Raw genomic sequence first — 26,687 nt, 5'->3', positions numbered from 1 at the left:
TGGTTTTATTATTTTACAATTTTTAGTATGTGAACTTTTTTTTCAGATCAAAAGAACCATGTAGTTACAAATTATGATAAAATATCTCACAATTAAAAGGTTATAATTTACAAAAATTCAATTACCTTCATTCCGATCAACCATTATTATCGTGTTGTCCGTATTTAATATCTTGAGTCTTGCAGCTTAAAAATTTCTAATTCAATTATTCGACTGTTAAATTACAACATAAGAAGTCATTGATCCGATGAGATTGATTTAATAGTTAAACAATAACGTTTTGAGTTGTTAAATTTTAAAATTTTATTATCAAATTGAGAAATATAATAATAATGACTTATCAGAATAAAAATGACTAAATCCTTATCGATTGATACTTTTTAACATAAAATACTCTTTCTATCACAAATTTTAACCACATAACTATTTTTTTCTTTTTTCTGAAAAGATCCATGTCCTCAAAATTGTGAAATGCTAAAATCAATTACTTATCCCTTTATATAGTTCTCTTTTAAGAAATTGTTTACTGAAATAGAAGAAAAGTCATGTGGGACTTGACACTATTTGAAACACCTTCTCTGTACAACACTTGATACAGAATTTAGCATTCATCTAGATATTGATAAAATGCAAATGGGATATTTGTATAGGCCTGAAATAAGCACACGGATTTTGGGACATACTACCAAAAAATTGCAGCAGCCGACAGATTTGGAAAACATGGATTTGATCTCAACGAGGGCAAGCTCTCTGCCTACCAACTCTGCATGACAGAGAGATGTCTTAGTCGGAAGTTGGTATGTCTTTCTCACATGATTCTCAAATATCTGCTGCTTTGTGTCAATATTTCCCAGTTCACTTGCTCAATTGTTTTGCATTATCTTTAGAGCATTTGGCACATATAATTATTGACGGAAGATTTATAAAGATTGAATAGATTAATATTTAAAATAAATTTCATAGAAATCAAGTTATTTGCCACATAAATTGCAGCTCGTGCTTTTAAGGTGGTGTTTCTGTCTAAAATTTAAATCGTGAAATAACACTTTAAAAATTGTTTTATATTATATTATGTTAAAGTTCAATTAATAATAAAAGATTGATTTTAAATTTTTCAATAATAGCAGTTTTAATATTATATCAAGGACGTTAAAAAGATTAATTATTAAGTAAAATTTGAAAAATAATTTTATATCTCGAGGAAAACAATACATATGATCTTGTTAATATTTTCATGATAATTGTAGTACAAATGTACAATTTGTATATTTACTATCAATTTGGGTTTCTTTTGATATATGAAAATTTAATAGTCCTACTGCAAGGAAATTCAACAATGCGTGGAAAGATATATATTAATAATATGGTCCCATTTCAAGGAAATTTGATTTGCCTCTTTCTAATAGACTATCTGATAGGTCTAAATTATATATAAATATTTAAAGTATTTTAGAGTTTTAATGATATGCTTTCTATATATAATATGACAGAAATAAGTATTTGTATCTCACCTTAAGCTTAATTGTTTAAATACTCAATAATGAAGATTAAAACATATAGACTGCTATTTGCAAGAGCTGATTGAAAATCACAAGGCCCAAAAGATGTATTTTAGTCATTTTATATAATTATTAGAATTTATGTTAAAAGTTATTTATAGAATAATATTTGATGGAAATAAGAATATTTATAGTCTTATCTATTAGATAGATTTATATTGAGTATATATATCTTTAGGGGAGATTTACTTAAAGGAGGACTCTAATCTCTATAAATATTTCTGCAAAACCCCTTTTAAAATAGGAAGGGGAGTTTTCTTCTATATGCCGTTCATCATTATTTTCTTTACAGTTTTTTCATAAATATTTAATTTTTAATTTTTATTATTTTTAAAAAAATTTAAAGAGCTTTTTAATAAGTAGAGAGTGATGACTAATCATCTTTCTACTTGAAGAAATTCTGGATTTAGGAAGAGCTTTTACTTTATTATTTTATATTTTTCTATTTTATACCACAATCATTTGGTTAAATATATTAGACTAATTTTTATAAATGTTTAGTTTAGTCTTTTTACTTATGTATGTAACTTATTATTTATTTATTTAATTAATAATTTCTTTATTTTCATATCTTTATTAGTTTCAATTATTATTATTAATTAATTATCGTATTAATTTAATAATAGTAATTGTTATGAAAATATTAGGTTGAATGTATTAGAGATCAATTTTGCTTCAATTGGTAGAAAAAACTTTAGTTGCATTATTAGTTTAAGTAGTTAAAAGAAAAGAAATATCACCGTCTCATTTATTAAATCTTAACTTAAAATAAAATAAAAAAATTACTAAGTAATTGACTAAACTAAATACTGTCTTTAGCATATAATTTTTATACATTATATAATCACCTATTTATTTTATGAATATTATTCTCCTACAATACTAGGTTAGAATATTTATATTTATCATTATTATTTTATATTGATAATTAATTTTTATAATAAATAGCCTCAGAATTTTTTAATAAATTGACTTCATAATCAATTTACCTTTATTATAAAAACACTTTATAAACTTAGGAACATCACTCGCGAGTTCAAATCAATATATATATATATATTTATTATTGCTATAAACAACATTTATAGAATTTAATTTATTATTTCTAGTTTGTAGCCTCATGTGTACTAATCTCTACAAGTTATATGGTAGAGCTAATAAGGAAGGTTATCCTATTCCAATGGACAGTGGAGAAGCCAACTGCATCTCTGCATGAATGCCACTTGTGATCGTCAGAACTCAATTGATTACCAATTGTTCTTCATTCATATTCCATATCCAAATGTCAAGCTGTTATGCATACACGTCATTAACTCTTGCTGCAAATTTGCAACGTGGATCTAGCTTTCTTCTTCAACTTTCTAAACTCAGCTTCACCTGATGTCACTTCTTGCACCACCATATCACGGCCGGAGTCAGTCACCACCACGCGCCACTCTCTCGATCTCTTTCTCCATCATGGCTATATCTTCCCTTCTGTTCAAACCTCATGTTCCTCTTAAATTTTCCAGTACCAAGCCATCTCTCAACATCAAAAACAACACACCCTCGTCAAGTTCTCTCACTCTGTACAATTCCTTAACACCTGACCGATTCCATATAGCTAAGTCTAAAACTCACAAACTTTCTTGGCAGAAAGAGCTTAAGCATGCATTTCAAGAACCACTCAACAACCAAAACTTGATCAAGACAAACAACAATGACATTGATTTTATTGATGATTATGATGACGAGTCCTTTCAAAAACTGGTTGACAGGAGATGTGTGGACAATGTAAGAATGCTGATAGTGGATGCAGTGCAAACTGCTAAGGCGGGTCACCCTGGCATGGCTTTAGGGATGGCAGAAGTTGGGTATTATTTATATAGACATGTTATGAAATACAACCCTTTTAATCCAACGTGGTTTAATAGGGATAGATTTGTTTTAAGTGCTGGTCATGGTTGTTTGCTTCAATATGTTTGCCTTCATCTTGCTGGATTTGAGTCTGTCCAGGTATGGGCTAATTCATTGCTACTGTATATAATTTTTATTTTTTAACTAATTATTCCAGGACTTGATGATATGAAAAACAAAAAAAAAAACATCATTTAGAACATTATAAGAGAACGAGCGTATGACTACCATAGCGTCTTGAGAGTTACTAGAGAATTTAGTCATGACTCATTTCAGGCATCCTTAGACAAGTTTTCGGACAGTTCTTTTGATGATATTCATTTGTCCTCTGGAAAGATTGGATTAACACAATGATAACAGAATCAGATATCTAGAAATCTAAACTAATTGTAGAATTTATAAATTTAAACTCCTATAATCTACTGCCTCTAGTAGTCTGCCACAATATAGCATGTTAGATGTCATTTAGCCAAAGAAATATTTCCCGAGGTTCTTTTCTGCCTCTATGAACTGTCTGTATCTGATAATCCAGCTACTGGTAATAGTTGTCTTATAGTGCAAGCAATAGCAGGAGTGGTAAAGAGTATGATCCTTGCTTTTATTGAGCCCTTAAAAATTGAGGCAAACATGTTTTGCTTGATCAAGGTAATTATATTCTATGTGAAAGAGAATTATCAGGTTTCACAATTCCCTTGTAACATTTCCTGGTGAATTCATATTGGTTTGCATTAACAAAGAAACAGCCTTGCAAAAAGTTAAGGCTCTATATTGAATTTCTTCAAGCAAATTGATGGATGAAATTTGTGTAGGATTGACTGCAAATCCTAATTTGGGGAAATAATGGCTTTATAACTTCCTGTCTGATTAAATCTGTATAATAATAATAGCAGGAATCTGACATACGTCAAGCTCCCTAAATTTTATGTAAGCAATTTCACTACATTGATTCTTGGAAACTTAAATGCACATACTTGTACTGGCTAAGACCGTTGCTTCCAAATAGCTTTTTGGCACCTAAATTTTCTGTCGAACTCTATTAGTTTGCCCACAAGAAATTCTATACTGATATATTTTATTGGTCCATCTTTGGTGTAGTTTCTAACTTGATTATTTCTGTTATTCATGTTTCATTCAGCTAGAAGACCTAAAGTGCTTGTGTAAGCTTGGGAGTAGAACCCCAGGTCACCCAGAGAACACGGTTACAGATGGCATTGAAGTCCCAACAGGTTCATACTTACATTACTAACATACAACCTGACTACTGAATGTTGTTGTACGCAGTGTGTGCTAATTTACGTATCTGATTTTTCAAAAAAAGGCCCTCTTGGACAAGGTGTAGCAAATGCAGTTGGCCTCGCATTAGCAGAAGCTCATTTGGCAGCAAGATTCAATAAGCCTGATTGTGTTATTGTTGACCACCGGACGTCAGTAAATAAACTTGATAGTTCACTCTGATAAATAGCAGTTGACCTATGTTAAAATTATCTTTTTGTTATATTTCTTATATTGTATTTTAGGTATTGTATTATGGGTGATGGGTGTGCCATGGAGGGAATAGCACATGAAGCTGCATCGTTGGCAGCACATTGGAAGCTCCACAAGCTTACACTAATTTATGATGATAACCAAAACACCATTGATGGACCAACTTCCCTAGCATTTTCTGAAGATATATCTGCAAGGTTCAGCGCTCTTGGTTGGGATACAATTACAGTAGATAACATACATGAAGATATGGATTCATTCAAGAATGCTCTTCTATCTGCTGTTAATGAGACTAACAAACCAACTTTCATTCGGGTATGCGGTTGTGGGATCATTTTATCTATTATTTATTTTTCTTTCTGGTCAGACTTACTCCTAATATTGTTTAATGTTCTGTTCTTTCACTTTACCAGTATGAAAGATGCATTCACTTTTGTGTAGTATGCATTTTGTTGCTGATAACTCCCAAAGATGCCTTGCATAGCTTACAATGATAGGCAATGATCTAGAAAATGAATAAAATGTATATATGTTTAGGTAGAGATGACCTTCTTATAAGGTGCAGTTACAATACAATTGTCGGAATTTCCACAGGTGAAGACTTTGATAGGGAGATTGTCCAAAAAGGAAGGGACGTCTAAAGCTCACCATGGTACCTTCGATGAAGATGATACCAAAGAAATGAAACAGAAAGTTAAATGGAATAATCAAGATCCATTCCATGTGATCCCAATGGTTTACAGGTATATGATCACTTGAACCTTAAAGTGATTTAGCTAACTGTTTCTTCACAACGGTTTTCATCTCAATGTAAAGTACTAAGAGGTAAAATTTTCATGTAATATGCTGCAGCGAAATGCAGACTCAAACATGCCATAGTGAAAAACTGGAGATGGAGTGGTTATCTAACATACGCTATTATAAAAGCAAGTACCCTCAAGAGGCTGCAGAGTTTGAAGTTCTTCTCCATGGCGGTCTACCTTCCAAATGGGAAAGCTGCTTGCCAGTAATGTGTTATCTTAGTGCTGAATAGACTGGTGACTATCTTTGGGTTGAAGAATTCATTCCCTATATATGCATTTGATTTTCCACTGAAATATCTGTTTCTCTTTAGGACTTTAGTGGATTATAATCAACTCTTATCAGTTAATTCATTATGGAGACGAATCCAGATAATTTGAAAATTGAGTTTTCTTGTATTTCCCAACTCACATACTGTTCATGCTTCAGATAAAGTGAAAATTGAGTTTTCTTGTATTTTTCCAACTCCCATATTGGTAAATCTAAGTTGTCACGCTTTTAAAACTTTAATTTGAATAACAATGTTTGAAACTGAATGCATGATGTAAATCTTTACGAGGGTTTCAATGTCAGAGCATATTGCACAAGTCCTGGCTCAAATTCTTTCTTTTATTAATTGAGACCATCTATATGTTTAGTTAGGACTGAAATCTAAACCCTGTTGCAGTAGGTAAATAGACAGTGGATATGTTTACTTTAATTTTGGTTTTCAGTAACAAGATATTGTTCTTGTCAACAGAAGTGGTCTGTATCAGATCCAGTGGATGCTACTCGAGGATACTCGGAGAAGTGCTTGAACCGGCTAGCCAAGGTGGTTCCAGGACTGATTGGTGGGAGTGCTGACCTCGCTTCCTCTAACAAAGTCTATCTTCATGACTACCAAGACTTCGCCCCACCTCACTCCGCATGGGGCCGCAACATACGCTACGGAATTCGCGAACATGCAATGGCAGGAATTTCAAATGGGATCGCACTACATGGGAGTGGTTTAATCCCGTTTGCAGCAACATTCTTGATATTCTCTGATTACATGAAAAATTCAATCCGACTTTCTGGCTTGGGCCATGCTGGAGTAATCTACATTATGACTCATGATTCTATTGGTCTTGGGGAAGATGGCCCAACTCACCAGCCAGTTGAACAGCTTGCTGGACTTAGAGCAGTGCCAGGGCTTCTAGTTTTCAGACCAGGAGATGGCAACGAAACTGCTGGCGCATACAAAGTGGCTATTGCTAACAGAGATGTGCCTAGTGTCATTGCACTGTCAAGGCAAAAAGTAGCAGCCAACTTGGAAGGAACATCAACAAATGAAGTTGAAAGAGGGGGATACATCATAAGCGACAATTCGGGTAAAAGTTTGCCAGACATTATATTAATGGGCACAGGATCTGAGCTATGTCTCTGTGAAGGGAGTGCTAAGATTCTAAGGAATGAAGGTAGGAAGGTAAGGGTGGTTTCACTTGTTTGTTGGCGACTTTTTGACAAGCAGCCGCCAGAGTATAAGGAGCATGTATTGCCATCAAGTGTTACTAAGCGTGTTAGTGTTGAGGCCGGATCTCCTCTTGGTTGGAGGGAGTATGTAGGAGGGGTAGGTGTGGTGATTGGGGTTGAGGAGTTCGGGGCTAGTGGAGCATATTTGGATACCTTTAAGAAGTTTGGTTTCACTGAAGAGAATGTTACTAAGGTTGCCAAGTCATTGCTTGATCATTAGGAGAGGTCCTTCTGTGAATAAGATACACCATGACAACTCCTGTTGGTCAAAGTTGAACTTAATTGATGTATGCTACGCAAATATAAAGGTATAGTTCTTAAGCATATAACACAAGTTAGAAAAAGAACAAAAACTATAATACCGGATATTAACTCCCGCTGCTACAAAACATTTTGTTCTAAAGGGGAGTAGTCCTTTCCTCCATCCTTGACTGCAATTTATCCTGTAAGAGGACTAGCCTTGCATATCTTTTCAATGACAACAAGTGCCTTGACAGGAGCCAAATCAACTGTCAATTCCATCTCATGTACGAGAGCCCAAATCAGTCGATTACTTAATTCTTCTGCATATTATATAAAATGTCTCTGCAGTGAAAACAGATTTCAAGCCTCGAGGGATTGCATTGAAGATATGAAGTTGCAAGAAATGCCTAATCTTAGAAAGGTTTGATTATATCCTAGACAAACCTCATGCACTTCAAGGTACCTTCAAGGTACCTTCAAGGTACCTTTGTAGATTGGTGGAACTACTTTACACCTATATTATAATAAATGTTAAACATTATGTTTAAGTCATTTAATTGGATAAATTAATGAGCTTATAAAGTTTATTCAGTGGAAATTTCTACTTTCAGTTGAGCAACAAGGCAAGAAATCAACAAATTAAAAGGTCATCTGGCTAATGAGGTAAATTGACCATTTGTACCAACAGCCTACAAGCAGCTGAATTTTCAGGTGTTAATAAACCTAAATTATTGGAGTAGGCCTAGCTAAATCAGGAGGCCAAGCAAGACCAAAGTGCTAATTTTACATGACTAAACTCAATAGTGTGAAGGAGCCTTTTCCTAATATAATTGGCATATAGTGGTCTATTCTGACATGTTTATATCACATTTTACTAAATGTTAAATACTAAAGGGATGTAAAGAAATATCATGATTGTACCATTTCAGAATAAGGGTGTTGGCTAATGTTCTATATTTTCAGCAGATTTTCAAAGTATTTCAGATAGGTGGAGAACGAATAGTGAACCTAGGAAGAACACAATACAATCTGCACTCACAGATGGCAGTAAGGCGAAGTTAAGCACCTTTATATATCAATGCAGAAAATTAGAAAAATTTCACTGTTTATAATCAATAGAATACCAATTTACCCTAAATTAGTTAGTGAACTTTATTTAGAAAGGCAATAAGAAACCTCCAATCCAGCCATACATGCCTTATGGCTCCCCATATTTTTCTCTACTTATGTACTTAAAAAGACTTGTGGAAGAGCACTTTTTCCTCCTCAATAGGCTAGATTGTTGGGGCATTCGCCTAAATACGCACTCTCTTGATAATGTATATATAACACATTCCAAAACTCTCATATATAATCTTAAGAACTCGAGAAAAGAAAATTATAAAACAGAAAAAAGAAAAAAAGAAAAGAAGAAAACGAAATATGGCTATAAAAAATAAAGCCATTACCGCCTTCAAAATTTGCATAATACTGATCATAATATTATTTGTGGAAGCTAATGAAGGTGAAGCAGAATCACTTACAGAATGTGCAAAGCAATGTATGCCTTCATGCCTGCAGCAGATCGCACAAGCAACTTTAGATTCCTGTGCTGATGCATGTTCAAGTTATTGCAAATCACTTGGAGATGGGAAAATTAATCCTGCATCTGCAGAATCTGTTCGAAACATGATGAAAGGGTTCGCTCATCCTGTAAATCCTTAGATATTTATGGGGACTCTGCAAGAATCATTTCTGTAGAATCATGTTCAAGAATCATAATCATTTCTTTCAGATATCTCATTGCCGTGTCTATTTGTCAACCGGATAGGTTTTCTTTGGAAAAGTAAAAGATATTTAAAAAAATATATGAATCTACAGTATATAATAGACAAGGATTTGTTGTAATTTAGAGACCAGTTCATGCATTAAAATTATCTAATTTCCTCCGGTGTCCAAACTAGGACAAAAGTAAAATAATCTATAGGTCTTTCTTTTTTTCTTTTTGGACTTAACTGATTTGTAGGATGATTCCAAAGTTTAGAACCCAATAAACAAGGTGGGGAGAAAATGAACTACCGGTTGGATTACCAGTTAAGCTTTAGAGTATTTGGATGAATAATGATAACGATAACGTGTATACCTTGCAAGACATTATAAATTGAATGTGTATTGCCCACTATTCTGCCTCGTATCTTTACCATACCCTCATAAAGAATGTTTAATCTAATCGCATATTGGATAGTACGGATGGTCCTCCAAATGTCTTGAAAAGTAGTTTCCAAGGAGTTTTTTTTTCCTACTTTAATTAATCTTTATTTAGACAATAGAAAACCTCCAATTACTTATCAACCATGCGCATTGTTGTTCCCAGATTTTACTCTATGCAGCGGGAGATTACTATTTAAACCAAATGTATATATCACAATAAATAAGAAAATATAAATATATATATATATATAAGTGTTTTATATTTTATTATTAGATAATTAATATATATTAGCAGAAAATTCTTATTTAAACCAGATGTATATATCATAACAAAGAAATGAAATGACACGTATATATGAACGTCTTATATTTTAGTATTAGATAATTAACACATATTCTATTATTAAAACTAATAAATATGTATCAATGATCTATCAATTTAATATATATGTGGAAACATATATTTGGACTAGGCAAAAACTTTTTCTGACCATCAACAGTTGCTAAACATGTCCAATTATTTAGCCCTGATAATCTCACACAAATATAAATTCATATTCAGCTCATAATTTCAAAACGAAAAGTTATAAATGGGAAGAAGGAAATATTGTAAAAGAGAAGTGGGCATCAAGATTAGGAAATTGCGACTTCGATAATTTTAAGGCCTTTTTAAGGCTTGTTTAATTTGGCTGATCAATGTAGCTAGTAACTGGTAGCTAATAATTGCTAACTGCCAGCTGATAAAATAAATCATCGAATACAATTTTATTAGCAGGTGAATTCAGTATATTAAATGACCATTGAATAATATAATTTGTCTTTAAATATTTTTATCTTATTATATTATTCTCAATGATACAAATTAATCAAAATAGCTTATAATAATTAAAACAATTATAGTTAATTTTGTTTAGCTCAATTGTATTTATTATTAAAAATATTTATAGAAATTATTTTAAAAATAAAAATTTAAAATTAAATTTTACTAATAAAAAATTTTAATTTCAAATATTACAATTATAAATATTATAATTATTTAACTCAGTACAGTTTTAAATAATGATTATTTATCATAATTTGTAAAAATGTTAATTATATGAAAACAACTTAAAATAAGTTATTATTATTAAATTTAATAAGAATGATATTGTCTAAATACATAAAAAAAAAAAAATCAACTATCAAACTGATAAGAAAAAGAAAATTTAAAATATTGATTAATTGTTAAGTGGGAAACAATTTCACAAACCTTATAAATCAAAAACACTCTTTAGTATCAATTGGTATAATTAGTTATGAGTACAGGTGAAGCTCTTTCCAAATGTTGCAAATAATTGGATGCTTGCTTATCTGCAACGGACACAAGCACCATTACGACTGCGGTCAAGCATAATAACTTTTGCCATGAAATTGGTGGTGGTAATTGATGATAGTGGAAAGATGGAAGCCATAAATTCCAAGAGAATCGATGTATTGATACTAATTAATAAACCTTACCCTCATCAACATTACTTGCATGGATGCTTGTAATTAATTAATTATTTAGGATTGTACATGGAGATTGTTGTTTGATATATCTATAATAGGGTAAGATCATATTTCAGTTCGTTCCTTTCAAGCCATATCTCACAAGGTTAATAGTGTATCACATGTATTGCCATATGGAGGAAGTAACCTTTACTATTTTTATGCTTATATTGAGGACGAAAACCCTAGTTGGTTTTCTGACCTTGTATTAACGAATTGCACCCTTTTTTCTTACTAAAATTTTGTTTTATGTGATTTTTTTTGGTAAAATTTTTTAATAAGGTATACATATTATATATGCTATTTTCTTAAAAAAAGATAATTATCTAAATTAAATTTAATTGTATAAAATCTTGCATTTAGATTTAAAATTATGTTATACGTATTTAAAATATTTATTTTAGTTTAGCTTCAATTGGAAATCAAACTCAAAATGCCATACTCTAAGACTCCAACCTCAATTCGCTACATTCAACTCGTAAGTGTTTAAGATGAATATTTATAATGATGTGTCTTTCTTTAGTACTCGCAAGTGCACGAACCATTCCTATAGTAAGAGTAAGTTCACCACCACGAGGTCGATCTTTCAAGGAACTATGAGGCCATTTATTATAAAGACTAATTATCAACACAAAACAATAAAAGTAAATCTAAACACTCTAAATTAGTATGTTGAGAGAGTAATATTCATAAAGTAAAGTAACTAAACAATAAATAAATATGCAATGCAAATGCAAATGCTTATGATCTAAAACTATATATTAAAAACAGTATTTAATCTAACCATTTACTTAGGAATCTTGTTTTACTTTAAGCCTACATATAATAAATGAGATGGTAATGTACTTTTTTCGCTAAGTCACTCAAGCTAATGATGCAACCTAAGTTTCTTATACTAATATAGATTAAAGTAAAGATAATGTTTCTCATACTTTTAAACCTAAAGATTTTCATAACAATTACTATTGCTAAATTAATATGATGGTTAACTAACAATAATAACTGAAATTAATAAAAATATGAAGGTAAAGAAATTATTTATTAAATAAATAAATAACAAGGTTCATACAAAAATAAAAAGACTAAACTAAACACTTATGAAAACTAGCCTAACATATTTAACCCAATGATCATGGTATTAAATAGAAAGACATAAAACAATAAAATAAAAAACTTTCTCAAGATCTAGAACTTCTTCAAGTAGGAAGAAGATTGATCCTCAGTCTCCACTTCTTGAAAAGCTCTTTAGATCCTAAAAGAACAATGAAAACTAAAACTAAAGTGTTTATGGAAAACTGTAGAGAATTATGGAGAGAATAATGGTGGCAGGTGTAGAGAGCAGGTAGGAGAAAACTTCCCTCATTATTTTATCTTTCCTTTCTTCCTCTCTTTTTTAGGGTTTTGCAAAGATTTATATAGAGGAGAGTCATCTTCTAAATAAATCTCTCTAGGGATGAGTATATTAATATAAGTCTATATAGTAGATAAGACTTAAAGTATCTTAATCTCCACTAAATACTATCCCATAAATAACTTCTAATATAAATTCAAATAATTATACAAAATGACTAAAATATCCTTTGGGCCTTGTAATTAGCAGTCCATGCGTCTTAATCTTGAGCCTTGACACGAACATGAGTATACTAATAACTCTTCCTCTTTTTGCTAATATTCCTAAAAATAGACAATTAAGCTTAAATGAGGTAAAATCACATATTTTCACCATTTTATATATATAAATATATCATTAAAGCTTTAAAATACCCTTAAATATCTATACATAATTTGGACCGATCAAATACACCACACTTAAATTTTTACTTGTCCTCAAGTAAATAGCAATTGAGAATTAATTTTTGCAAAAATCATGAAAAACATCCATACTCAGCTTAAAGATATTATTCAAAAGAATCTCACTAATGCAAAGATCATTTCAACCCAAGAACACTTGAATCGTAATCATTTTCTTTAAGAATATAAACATTGTTAATCAAAACACTCAAGCATTTAATCCTTCACACATATTTCACAACAAATAGTCTAACTCATCTTCAAAGGATACATATATGATGCATAATCCAAATTATCATAACCCTATTCAAAAAGGCAAAACCTTCATTCAAAAACAAGAGATCAATAGGTATTTATTACTTACTTTTGAAGCTCTTATACTTTTTTTTTCTTTATACCCCTTGAATTTTAATTTTGGATACTTGGGGTATTTCTTTCTTTCTTGAGATGTTATGCCTTTTTTACGCAAATACAAACATAAGTAATGAATGCACCTGGTTACTCAACAAAATATACTTCAAGATGCTTTGCATACTCATAATCTCAATTGCCTTTTTATGTGAAAATCGACATTGATCATGAAGATCCCCGGTTACTAAGCAACTAAAATTAGCGGAGTAGAACATATTACTTAGAGTTTTAACTTACCTATATCATATCTCAAAAACTTAGGTAAGTCAATTTAGTAACAAGGAAATAATAACCTAAATCATACACTTCTAATCATACCTATGTCAAAAATGTTGCTAAACTACTCATAATGTCCATATGCAAAAGATGAATACTTGATCATTTAATTGCAAATAACTCATGAGTTCACATTTATACATGTTAAAAATTAACTCAAGAGTTCAAGAATTTAATATGATAGCATTCTTTCATCGACTCTTATATAGAATAATAAGAAAAAGCTGAGTGAAAAATTTTAAAATCTTGCAAAAGATTAACTAAAGTTGTTAATTCTCATGGCATATGACGTATAAAGTTTAATCGAAGAAATATTCTATTTCCCTCCCCCACACTTAAATTTGGCATTATCCTCAATGTCATTGCAAAGAATAAAAAGTGAGGAAAAAGATAGAATACTCTCCTGGAATTTTGCAATACATAGTAAGCCATGAACTTGAATTCCGTTCTCCACCATCCAAACCTTAGAAGCACACTTGAACACACATCATTGATAATTATAAAAGAAATAAAGAATTAAAGAATTAAAAATAATAAATTATCCTAAATATACTAGAAAAATTAAATCCTAAGATAATTAAAAGTTAAGTTCTAATAAATAAATATAAATCCTAGAATAAAATTGAAAATAACAGCCTAAATCAATGATATGACTATTTATGTGGAGGAGATGAATATATATTAAATTTTAAAAGAGGGTATTTTAACTAAAAATAATTCATAATTAATTCCAATTTCTTGGATTTAATTATTTTAATTTTCGCTCAAAAAAAATTCTTTTTTTTTCGCACCGCCTGCCGAATCGTTGTTATGCCGTTGTCGCCCTACACTGTGGACCCGCTCGCTCGCCACTGATGTTGCAGGCCCGCGTGCACATTGCCCGCCACGCGGGCTCATTCTTGCACGCCGCCTCACCGCGGGCCCGCTCGCGCGCTACCGCCTACTACGGGCCCGCGCATGTGGCCCATGGCCGCCCCGCGAGGTCGCGACTTACTACTGCCGTTGTTGGCCTCCTCGCACCTCCGCGGCAAAGCTGGCTTCCTCATGAGTGTCCCGCGACTCGCAGTGCTTGGCCGCAGCTCGTGTCGCCTCTGCCACCGGGCCGCCACGGGCCTCAGAAAATTCGCTGCCGCAACGTGGCTCGCTCAATTTTTTATTTTTTTTTAGCTTTAATTACTTCTCATGGAGACATATTGCCTTTTGGGGATCAAATATAAGCCTACAAGATAAACATAAAATAAATAGAAAAATAATAAATAAAATAATAATAATTAAAAAACTTAAATGCATAAAAATAACAATACAATTGCTAAGTTTATTGTCTATAGCTAGACATTCCTGATTATGCTCATGGTGGGCGTTCATCCGGCGCACTCCATCTCTTGGTCATAAGCCATTCCTTTCAAGTATGGCTTCATACTTGTAATGCGAACATCTAAAGTGTCACGAAAGCTCTTGTCAATTAAGAATGTAATATCATCATATAATTGTTCATAAACAAGAGAATCTAAATAATTATATAAACACTTATCGATAGTAGATTTAGGAGATAAAGTTAGAGAATCAAACACTTTAAATTCCACAGTTCTCCTAAAACTGTCAATTCTAGGAGTCTAGGCCAAGGGTTATTTATGAAATATTTTATTTATTGATTGAATTGTTCCCGTGAATAGATAATTCATCATTTCAGTCTGCTCCACCCAAGACTTAGGAGCAGAGCAAGGGGGTCATCAGAACTATGAATTAAAATCATATATCTGCTATACTTTGCTATACCTGTGTCATGCTAATATTTTATATAGCAATTATGATTAATTGATTTAAAGATTTAAATTATTTATTTATTTATTATTCACATATCATTTTCTACACCATTGATATTATGATTGCATGTTGACTCGGGATAAGACGACAGTAGAACTTGCCACCTGATGGGTTATATCAGGACCACGTGCGCACCGGTATAAATCTGAGACAGGTAGTAAAAGAATATTTTAAGACTTGCCCTAGTCGAGTTTAACTCTCTAGGCTGTGAATAGTTTGATTGCCGGAATAAAGGTCACGGGTCTAGCGTTGCTCTCTGGGCGCCGGCTTTATTAGGAATTAAATGACCTGACTGGATTTAAGGATTCTGGTCGAGCTCCGCTCTTTGGGCGCCAGTCCTTTTGGAGTGAGAGAGCCGAAAGGCTATTAGCGTTGGGGTTAGGATTCTGCTGAGGTACTCGTCCCGTAACATATAAATTATATTTTATTGAATCAAGGCATGACACGCATCTTAATATGATATAATATTTTATTTTGAATAAATAAATATTTTATTAAGATGGTTGTATATATTTTTGGAGTATATGATTTTAACTCACTCTCGAGACTACAGTCTCAAATTTAATTACTTTTCAGGTGTTTGTTATTTTTCGCAGTTCTTTTCCTCTAACAGTCCGACTTCCTTTATTTTCGGGTTTAATGTAACTGATTTTGTTGGTATGTTTGATTTTTTTAAATTCTAAATTCTCCACGGTAGTAATTTCAAAACTTATTATTTTGTTTAGCATGTTAAATCAAGTATTGCCTATTTGTGTTGTCATACTGAATTAAACATGTAGCTTTTGAATGGTTGAAAGTTAGTTATCAAATAGTGTTATATAATAGATAGAATATACTTTGATTGAATTAGTGAATGGTTAGGCTTGCTACGGATTTCGGTGACTTTACACCTACCTATTCCCTAGTACAAGTCACGGTTCCACCGATCCAATTGTGACAAATAAAATTAATATAAGTAATTATTGCTGTAATTATCCTGTATCTAAAACATTATATTATTTTGTATATAAATTTAGGACTAGAAATATTACATTAGAAAATCTTCGACAATAGATACTGAAAATCAATCAATGATAACCAATTAAAGTTCAAAAATAGTTTGTGATGTTGCGTTTGATACTTTGTTTGTTTGTTTGTGTGAAATGGAATTATTGCTAACTACTTTGGTATTTGTTAATTTATTAAACAGTAAGAAGTTATAAAAACAAAAAAACTTGTTGGGTTTAAAATCCATAATTGACATTTAAATTAAATTTTTGTTTCTTATTTTGTGTTAAATATAATATTTAAGAGTTTATTTAACAAAAAAACTCTTCAAATATATCTGTCTCCTAAAGAGACTCAACTAAGTAATTCTTTTTATAGACATATGGCCTTCTGTTAAAATACATGCATACATTTATATATATATATATATATATATATATATATATATATATATATATGTATAAATCTTCATCAACTCGAAGCACCAACCCGAAAAAACTAAAACGAAAAAAAGGAAAAGGAAGAAACAAAGAAAGAAGGTTTGCTTTTCATAAGAAATGGCAATGAAGATCAAATCCATTGTTACCTTCCTAATCTTTGCATCAATGGTGATGATGATGACATGCATGAATACAAGTGAAGCAATTACATGTGAGGATGACTGCATGTTTCAATGTTTGCAACAAACACATGCGTCCACATATGCATGTGGTCCTGCCTGCAGTTTTTTCTGTATCACACTTGCTGGTGGTGGTTCTGAAAATTACGGAAAGATGAAAACTTTGGGAAATTGAAAATGGCAGGCTAGACTGCTATAATTCTAGCAATTACCAAGTCAATTAATTACTTAATTACAGTTATATATATGGTTGAAATGTGACATGACTTTTATATTGTCAATGATGCTGATGATAAAACAATTTCATGATTGTATGTTCAAATTGCAATGTTAACCAGAATAGTCAAATATTCTTTGCTGCAATATATAATATAAGTAATATGAAATTCAAAAATTACTTCTATTTGTTTTAGTAGATTTGCATTGTTAGAGACTAAATGAGTTTTCACATGTATATTAGTTAATAATATGGAGAGGAATCATGCAGTCCATAGAGTGTTTACAAGAATTTGAATGAAATAATTATAATATATATAAAAATGCTAAGGGCGAGAAAATGAATAAATTTACTGATAATAGAATATTATTAATACTTTAGTTAATTGGATTAATTCAATTATAATAATAAATAATATTAATAGTTCACTAAGTATAAGTCTAATGAAAATTAAACATGTGAGATGCGTCACATTCAACTTGGAAAAGGCTTAGTGAAATCCGGAAGGGCTAGAATGGGGGCTTCGATGAGCTTCTTCTTTAAAAATCTGAAACTATCATCTATTTTGTCACACTACCGGAAGGTCTTCGACATGGTACTGTTTATCGTGGATCCCATCATCAAACAATTGTTTAAATAAATGTGCTTGCTGCCACCTTTGAAAGTCTAGATCGATGAACTCATTTCTATCTGTCTTGAATCTACCTATTCGTTTGAGAATCATGGTACCACTTCTCACGGATTCCATCGACAATCCAGCATAACTGCAGACTTGCTTAGCATCATTCCTAGTACAGGTTGGGTTGAATCTGCTTTGAGTGTGCCTACCGTGAATTTATATATGCCCCTTTTTAAATTTATGTAAACATACCTTCATCGAGGGCTATTCCTACTTGTTTTGTGATATTTTCATCCACCACTTTTCTCGTCCGAAGAGAGAAAGTCATTGAAATCGCCAGATGCATGTATTACCTATTTTTATTAAATATATTATTTTATTTACATTTAATATTGTATAATTCTAATAATTTTATTATAGGCTTATTGAATTTTGAATCATCCAAAGTTATAGAAAAAATATTTCAAGATTTAAAAGATTTTGATATAGGACTTATTAAATTTACTTTCTCAAATTCTCTTTTCACTTGTCCATGAAATCTGCAAAGCAAGAAATCGTATAGAAAATTCTTATATTAAGTAGGAAAAGGACACAACCCGATTTTATAATTGATAATTATATATTAGTCTGCGATTGGATACGTGAATTTATATTTGAAATCTAATATTTAAAATTCATCAATTTAAAAGTTCTCCATTTGGATTATATAAAATTTAAAATTCTATATTTAAAATTCATTTTCCGGATACCTCTTTACTAAAAAAATTTGAATTTAAAATAAAATTTAAAATAATTACTAAATTTAAATATTTTGAGAAAAATATATAATAAATTTATTATCATAAGAAATAAAGCTAAATTTAGAGAAAAAATTAAGACAATAACAATGAAATAAAAAAATAATAATTATTATAAAAGATATAATCAAATCGACATTCTATTAGTTAAAAGTACCAATAACTTAGTAGAAAAAGTCATCAAATTTGAACTACTTGTTGTTTTAAATTCTTTTTATCAATTTGTACTGTACTTATATTTGAAGCAATAGAAACTCAAATTTCTCTACTCTAAACAAATTCAAATTTTATAAAGTTTCAATTACTCAATAATAACTTAATACATCTATAGACTAATTAGTAAAAAGCAATTTTAAAGTACCCAAAACTCGGTAAATTTAATTTTTTCAAGCAATAAGACAATTAAGTAGTTAAGAAGTGGATGACTTGGTGTCATTTTTGATGCACCTGAAAGCTAGTAAATAATAGTCTTGACCTATACTAATATACAAAATTAAACATCTCCATCTAAGCTAGTAAAAATATATTTTAGAACCAAACTCATCGACCTAAAAATACTCATCAAACATAAATCTAGGTAGTTTCATTCTAAAGAAGAAATTGTGTCTAATCTTTATTTTCATTATCAGAGAGTGACCTGAACAGATAAAATTTCTTTGGATTACCTTTCATTAGCTTTTGAATTGCTGAAAAAATCTCTACTCGACGAAGCTCATGAATTTATGAAACTACGACATGAATTTATTCTCCTATAGGTTGTGGTTTTTAAAGGCCCTTTTTACTTGCCAAATATTCTTTAAATGAGTGTTTATCTCTATGGATGCATCAAATAAAAGATCTTTTTCTTTTATCTCTTTTAGTCTTTTTATTACTTTGAGAAAGTGTTCTTGAATTCTTTTGCTCTTCCGAATTAATATTAGATTGCACTTTGCTTTCTTCTTGATCTATTGCTTCGACAGCATCTTTAAATTATTTTGCACGATCTCTAGTGGCTATGTCGCTCCTGTATAATATGATAATATCATCCCAATTCTCTATTACTTTATTTTGATAACCATATGTTTCAGGAAATATCTAAAAAAGATTTAGAAGAATGAGGATCAATATAAAAAATTGTATAATTGAGCAAAAAAATTTACAACTCTCTATGATAATTCATGTCACTTATAAAAATCCACAATTCATCTTTTATACTTATATAAAAAGAATCACATAGATAAATAAATAATAGATGGTCAGTTAAAAAAATAACATGATAACATTTATCTATAATAGATTCAAAATGTAACAAAACCACCATAAAGAAATAAGAAAATAATAAGTAAACCATTACGTATCTTATATATTCATTCTGTTTCACAATATCATCTATTGTAATAACCACCATCTTCTTATCATCGTCCCATTTGAACTTTGTCATTATTAGAATATTAATGATCACTGAATAATATTTTTTCTAAGCTTTCATTCTATTCTTGATATTACTGATCAACAAGTTGAGACTCAATCTCACATTCAAAGCATCTCCTACTACTTGTGGCTCCCATTCTCCTTCACTCTCGTTACCTAATGCCACTTAATCATACAAAATATAGCAAACAAGGCATCATTTCTCTATTCCATGCAACATATGATCTTGACATTTTCTTTCCTTTGTCACTCCTTCAGAATTAGGAATTGGATGATGATGATTGATCTTGCACATTACCTTCAATTGCTGCAGATTGGAAAAGTGAAAAATATGATTAAGATCGCATAATTCTCCCCCTTGACAAAGATGATTGAGCTTGCACTTCTTTAATAGTCATTTTTATAATACGTCATCAATAAATAAACATAATATTTAAGTAAATCATATTTTTCAAATAATAAAAATACAAAAAATAAACTAGTCTAAAAAATCAAACCGAATCGAATCAAAATTGCCTAGTTCAATTTGATTTACTCATTAGTTCAATTCATTTGAGGTTTTGAAGGACTTTGATTTTGATATTTTTTATTTGTTTTGATTTTAAACCTAGCTGACTGTTTGCTCACCCTATAACTCAACAAATAAAGAATTTTAAGAAAAAAAAAACTAAAATTTTCTCTCAACCAAAACTCTAGCCACCTTCCTTTTGACCACCACCGATGACTCTTTACAATTTTAGGCACTAGTAGCAATCTTATTTTCCTTTCTCCTCTTTTTCCTCCTTTTCATTTAGTTTTTGTTGGCATCATTATGTGGCTAGGAAAGTCAGTGTTGTTGCCATAAATATGTAGTTATCATTGTTTGGCGCCTAGTGTTGTTATTGTTGTTAGTTGTTATTGTTAGAATCATAGTCTATTATTGTAGACACCAGTACTGCTTATGTCATTGGTAGTGTTGCCACGTACGTTTGTTGTTGATATTGCTACTATTGTTATTGTTTCTATTGTTATGTTACTTGCCGCTTTACTTTTGATTTTATTTATTTTCTATTACATTATTTATATGTTTATTGATGTTATTATTATTGGAGTATTTTTTTTTTTTTTTATGATTGTATGATTCCTGTTTATGATTTAAGATTTCCATTATGAGATTTAATATGATATTAAAACAATCGAGTTTGTCAAATGATGTCTATAAATTCATTATGTGCCTTAATACCTCTAAATGAAGCATACTTTTCGTAAAACTGAAATTTGTTATGATGTATGATTGACAATCCTTATAAAATAAAGCACAATACGTGTATCTAATAATGTTTAATATTTATTTTTATCTTTTATATCTATATATTATTAATTTGTATAATGAAATGTTCGTATTTCTTATTAAATAAATTTTTACCAATGTACATACTTTAGGTTGATTGCTTTCAAGCTATATCTCATGAGTATAATAGTGTGGTGCATGCATCGGCAAAAGGAGGAAATAATATTACTAGTTTAGTGTTTGGATTGGAGATGAATGCTCTTGTTGGCATTGTGACCTTGTATTGGCTAATTGACTAATCAGAACTAAGAGTTTTTGCATTGGATTACATTCTTTTTCGTTAGAGTTTTTCTTGATATTTTTAAATGAAACAATCAGACAAAAAGAAGAATTACACCACTAAGCATTATATTTGAATTAAATTTAGTTGTATAAAATTGTAACACCCATATTTTTCTTTCCTTGTTTATCATTATTCTATTTTAGTTTTTCTATGTTTCTATATCGATATTTTAAAATTATTATTAGTGTGTATTTATCATATATATATATATGCGAAAATAAATATGCATGCATAAAAGTTTATCCTATTTTATTATTTATTTGTATTTCTGAATGAGTACATAATTACTTAAAAATTTATATTTTTAATTATTTTATTTTACCTTATCACAAATTTACTTTACTAGAAATAAATAAATCAATTTTATTAGACATTATAGATTAAGTATTTTTTTTTAAAGGAGAAGGTCTAAATTTGATTTTAATGTTTACCTATTTTGTCACATTAGACCTTTAGTATTTTTTAGCCAAATATGATCCTAACATTCAAATAACAGTCCATTTAAACACTCCTGTTTGTTTGACGTTTACTCCTGTTAAAATATTGCTGAGATGTACAAACTTTTGCTGACATGGAATACCATGACCCACATCCTAAACTAACTATTAGCCACACTCTCTCTCTCTCTTTTTCTTCTTCAATTTTTTTTTCTTCAATTTTGTCTTAAACTGAAACCCTAAGTTTTTCTCTCTAAAATTATGCCAATCTCTTTAAGTCTTTCCCTCTTTCTTTCTCAGAAATTATGTCAATTTATTTTGAGTTGTTTCTCTCCTATTAATCATATATGCCTTTTTTAGCTTTTAAATTGAAACAAAATGGAGTACGGTAGCCTTAGAAGAGGAGGTAGTGGTGGTGGTGGTGGTATCAGCGGTGGTGGTGGTGGTATCAACGGTAGTGGTTGTGATGGAGACCATGACCCCTCCGACCTCCAGGTAAGAAAAGAAAACGTTATTATCGGCACATAGCTAATCAAGTGCAAAAGCTTGAATTGTAAGTACCCCTACTAATATAAAAAATGGATTCTTAAAAGGTGGATTTCTTGGCCGAGAAATTATGATTAATGGAAAAGGAGTTTTTATATTAATCATATTTAGTCGAGATGTATCCTGGATTTGGTTATAGAATCAAGTTAGTAGATTTGACTATTCCATAATCCTCACTTCATTAGGATATTGTTCAATGGAAGGGTTTAATTATACGGTAATCATAAATAAAAGGTATCAATGCCTTTATTATTAATTGGATAATTATAATATGTTGCTAGACGTCACTTATAATTTATGAGAAAAGATTAAGGGATAATTATTTAATTATTCCCTTAGTTGATTAAAGTGTTTTAATTAATATAAAAGAGTTTAATATTAAATTTTCATTGCCAATTAATAATAAACCTAGAAAGTCACACACGTTAAGATCAACTCAAGCACGGCGATGGACTTGACTTGTACCTCGAGTAGAAATACTAGTATCTTCTAAAGTTAAAGCCCGTAAATGTCTAATTAATGATAATGTATAATGTATAAGTGTTATATATTAAAGGAGCTTGACACATGTCATTATAAAAGAGTTTGTAATGACGTGTATTTATACAACAGCTTGACACATGTCATCACAAAAGGATTTTATGATGACACGTGTCATGAAAATAGCTTGACACATGTCATCATAAAAGGATTTATGATGACATGTGTTAGAAAAGCAGCTTGACACGTCTCATCACCAAAAGGGTTTTATGATGATATGTGTTAATAAAGCAGCTTGACACGCGGTGTCATCACATAAGAGTTATGATTACATGTATCAATACTGCTTAATACATGTCATCATAAAAAAGTTTTGTAATAACATATGTTTGTACAACTGTGTTAAGAATTATGAATCCTTAACACTATAAAAGAGAGTTTCTTACTCCTATTATCATTAGAAGAATAGAAATAATCGACATAGTTACTATCATAATAAGCTTAGTATAGTAAGAAACTTGAAAGAGAAGAATGTTCATCTTCAAGGATTAAATAACTTTGCTTGAGATTGGTTGTGTGAGATAATCTAGAGGATTTGCAATTGTGAATCTCTATTTGATTCTCTAACAGAAACATCATTTACAATCAAGAATTGAATTTTACTCTTCAAAGGTTATAATCCTTTTTTTTTTGTTCTTCACGTTCATTAAAAAAAAAAAAACAAGTTATCTTCTTTTCAAAAGTTATTTCTTTTTTCAACTTAAATCCTAAACTACAACTTCTAACCTTAATTTCCATTAGAACTTCCGCAGTGTCACTGCTTGTGTTTTTTCCAACACCAAGCAGCTTCATATTTAAGAAGATAATCATTAATTATTTAGTGATAATAAGGATAATATCTTGATCAAATTTGTGATAATAAGGATAATATCTTTTACTTATTAGTAATAATTAAGATAATTATCTATTTTAATTTATGTTTAGCCATTTAAGGTTTTTTTTTGCTATATAAGCAAACTTATGTGTTTGTAATAGTACATCTCTCATATCGATAAACAATTCATATTTTCTCTCTATTTTGTATCTATTAAACCTCTATTGTTATTTGATTTCAGTGATCATACCCTATGATCCGATTTTTTGATGAAATTAAAAACTTATGCTTTGATTCAATTCCCTGTAATGATAGGTTCAAGATTTCAGAACTTAATCCTTCTATTAACTTCGTGTTAATAGAGAATTATTCTTCATTGTTCTTCTAAAAAATACTACTATATCATTGATTTTTTATAGGTGAGCCGCACAAAGGTTTTATGTTTGTTTTTTAAGTAAACAGATCTTTTATTAAAGATGATAAGAAAATATATCATCATTCTTAATGACTTAGTTAATAATAGAAATTACATAATGACAGTTAATGTGGTATTTATTTAATATAAAACAACAAACATAACCGGAAAACATAAAGACTTACATGCACTTCTTATGGACATATCAATTTGGAACACGGCTTATGTCATAATGAATATATTGGTACTGAGCGGAACTACACACAGATCACCTAATAATGACGACTAAAGAAGAAATAGTTATGCCACGTATAACTCATAAAAAAATAGTTATTCATCATCTTGAGAGCGAAAAAATAAACTGCATGATTCAGTTATATTGCTCTTCCCCTTCCTATTTGCATTGCGCCATAGTTAAATATTATAATAATAACAATAATAATAATTGATTCCTTCTTCAACAAATTGATAGATCCTCAGTTGGGTTGCTTGGCTGACTCTATAAAATACCGGGTTTAAAAAGAATATCGGAGCTGTATTCTGACATTTGCTTTGATAATCAAGTTAGATATCAGAGAATATAAAGTAAATTAATTTACGGATAAAAATCTTAATTAATTATTTTTTATCTTTTGAGCCTCTTATATATGCCTTGGTATCCTACTCTGTTCATATTTGTTTCCCATCAAAATTTAGATGAACTGAATTCTATTAGTAACTCTTCTTCTCGGTATACCCCGGTCATCATTAGCCCTCCCATGGTTCGATTCGGTTCGGACATTTATGTCCTATCTTGGTAGAATCGCATGGACAGCTAAAGGCCTTACCAATGGTTGAACTCAACCCATTTCAGACGGAACCGAATCACAATACGATATAGTAATTTGGATACCTCACATTTGAATGATAAAGAAATTCCTAGTCTACAGCCTCAGTTCAGCTGCATTCTACTGGTAGGTATACTTAAGACTTTAAATCATTAGTTTTTATATAAAATTAGGTTTAGAAATATTACAGTAGAAATTCTTCAATAATAGATACTGAAAACCAAACAAAGTGTGGATTGTTAACCACTTAAAGTTCCAAAATAGTTTATGATTATTTCTATTTGATGCTTTTGTATTATTTTTGTTTATCACTTTCTTGCTAACTACTTTGCTATGATATCGTTTTGTTAATTTATAAAAAACACTAAAAAGTTATGAAAACAAAAACTTGTTGGGTTTCAAACCCAAAATTGACATTCATATCAAATTATTTCTTTAAACCATATTCAAATCAATCTTTTTTTCCTTATTTTGCGTTAAACATGTATAATATTTAAAGGTTTATTCAACAAGGAAACTTTTCAAAACAACACTTGTCTCCTAAATAGACTCAACTGGATTTCCCTTTTTATAGATATGTGGGCTTCTGTTAATATATATATATTTTTTCATCGACTCAGAACACCAACCAAAAAAAATAAAAAGAAAAAGAAAAAGGAAGAAACAAAGCAAAAAGTTTTAATTTTCAAAAGAAACGGCCATGAAGATCAAATGCATTGCCACCTTCTTAGTCCTTGCATCAATGATGATAATGATGACATGCATGAAGACAAGTGAAGCAATTACATGTGAGGCTGACTGCATGGTTCAAAGTTTGAGACAAACACATGCATCTAGAAATGCTTGTAGCCGTGCCTGCAAATATTTTTGTCGCACACTTAGTACTGGCGGTGTCGAAAGTTATGGAAAGACGAGAGCTTTGGGAAATTGACAAAAGGCAGGCTAGAGTGATATAATTCTAGCAATTACCAAGTTTATTAATTACTTAACCATAGTTATATGGTATCCTGTTAAATTACCTTTATATTATTGTCAATGATGACAAAACAATTTCATGATTATGTTTAAATTGCAATGTTAACATAATAGTTTAAATATTCTTTCTGCAAAATATAACATAAGTTATATGAAATACAAAAATTACTTTTATTTGTTTTAGTATATTTGTATTATTAGAGAGTAATTCAATGTTTTATGGACATGTATATTAGTTTATAATAGCGACTGGAATCCGTGCTTAGAAGATCTTGGATGAAAATATCATAACATATATATATATATATATATACAAGTATGAAAGATAGGAAATTAATAAATTTAGTAATAAATTCTTGCTAATCCGCTAAATAATT

The 26,687-nt window shown here is 30.4% G+C and overlaps 1 protein-coding gene across 2 annotated transcripts; it reads left to right on the top strand.

The window, feature by feature from the left end:
* Positions 1 to 2,755: 2,755 nt before the first annotated feature.
* LOC8273536 (transketolase, chloroplastic) lies at positions 2,756 to 8,027 on the top strand. Of its 2 annotated transcripts, XM_002531635.4 has the most exons (7): positions 2,758 to 3,554; positions 4,591 to 4,681; positions 4,774 to 4,879; positions 4,973 to 5,255; positions 5,535 to 5,683; positions 5,793 to 5,946; positions 6,481 to 8,027. In XM_002531635.4, the coding sequence occupies exons 1-7, from the start codon at positions 2,940 to 2,942 to the stop codon at positions 7,450 to 7,452; spliced, it is 2,370 nt and encodes a 789-aa protein (XP_002531681.1). In that variant the 5' UTR covers positions 2,758 to 2,939; the 3' UTR covers positions 7,453 to 8,027. The 2 variants fall into 2 exon arrangements, with proteins under 2 accessions (XP_048231810.1, XP_002531681.1); XM_048375853.1 differs by lacking the exon at positions 4,591 to 4,681 and having other exon boundaries at positions 2,756 to 3,554; positions 4,737 to 4,879.
* Positions 8,028 to 26,687: the final 18,660 nt, after the last annotated feature.

This window comes from Ricinus communis, chromosome 6 (assembly GCF_019578655.1).
Source record: "Ricinus communis isolate WT05 ecotype wild-type chromosome 6, ASM1957865v1, whole genome shotgun sequence".
Classification (NCBI taxonomy): Eukaryota; Viridiplantae; Streptophyta; class Magnoliopsida; order Malpighiales; family Euphorbiaceae; genus Ricinus; species Ricinus communis.
Note: the sequence above shows the minus strand (reverse complement) of the source record. Positions and strands in the feature narration are given on the sequence as shown.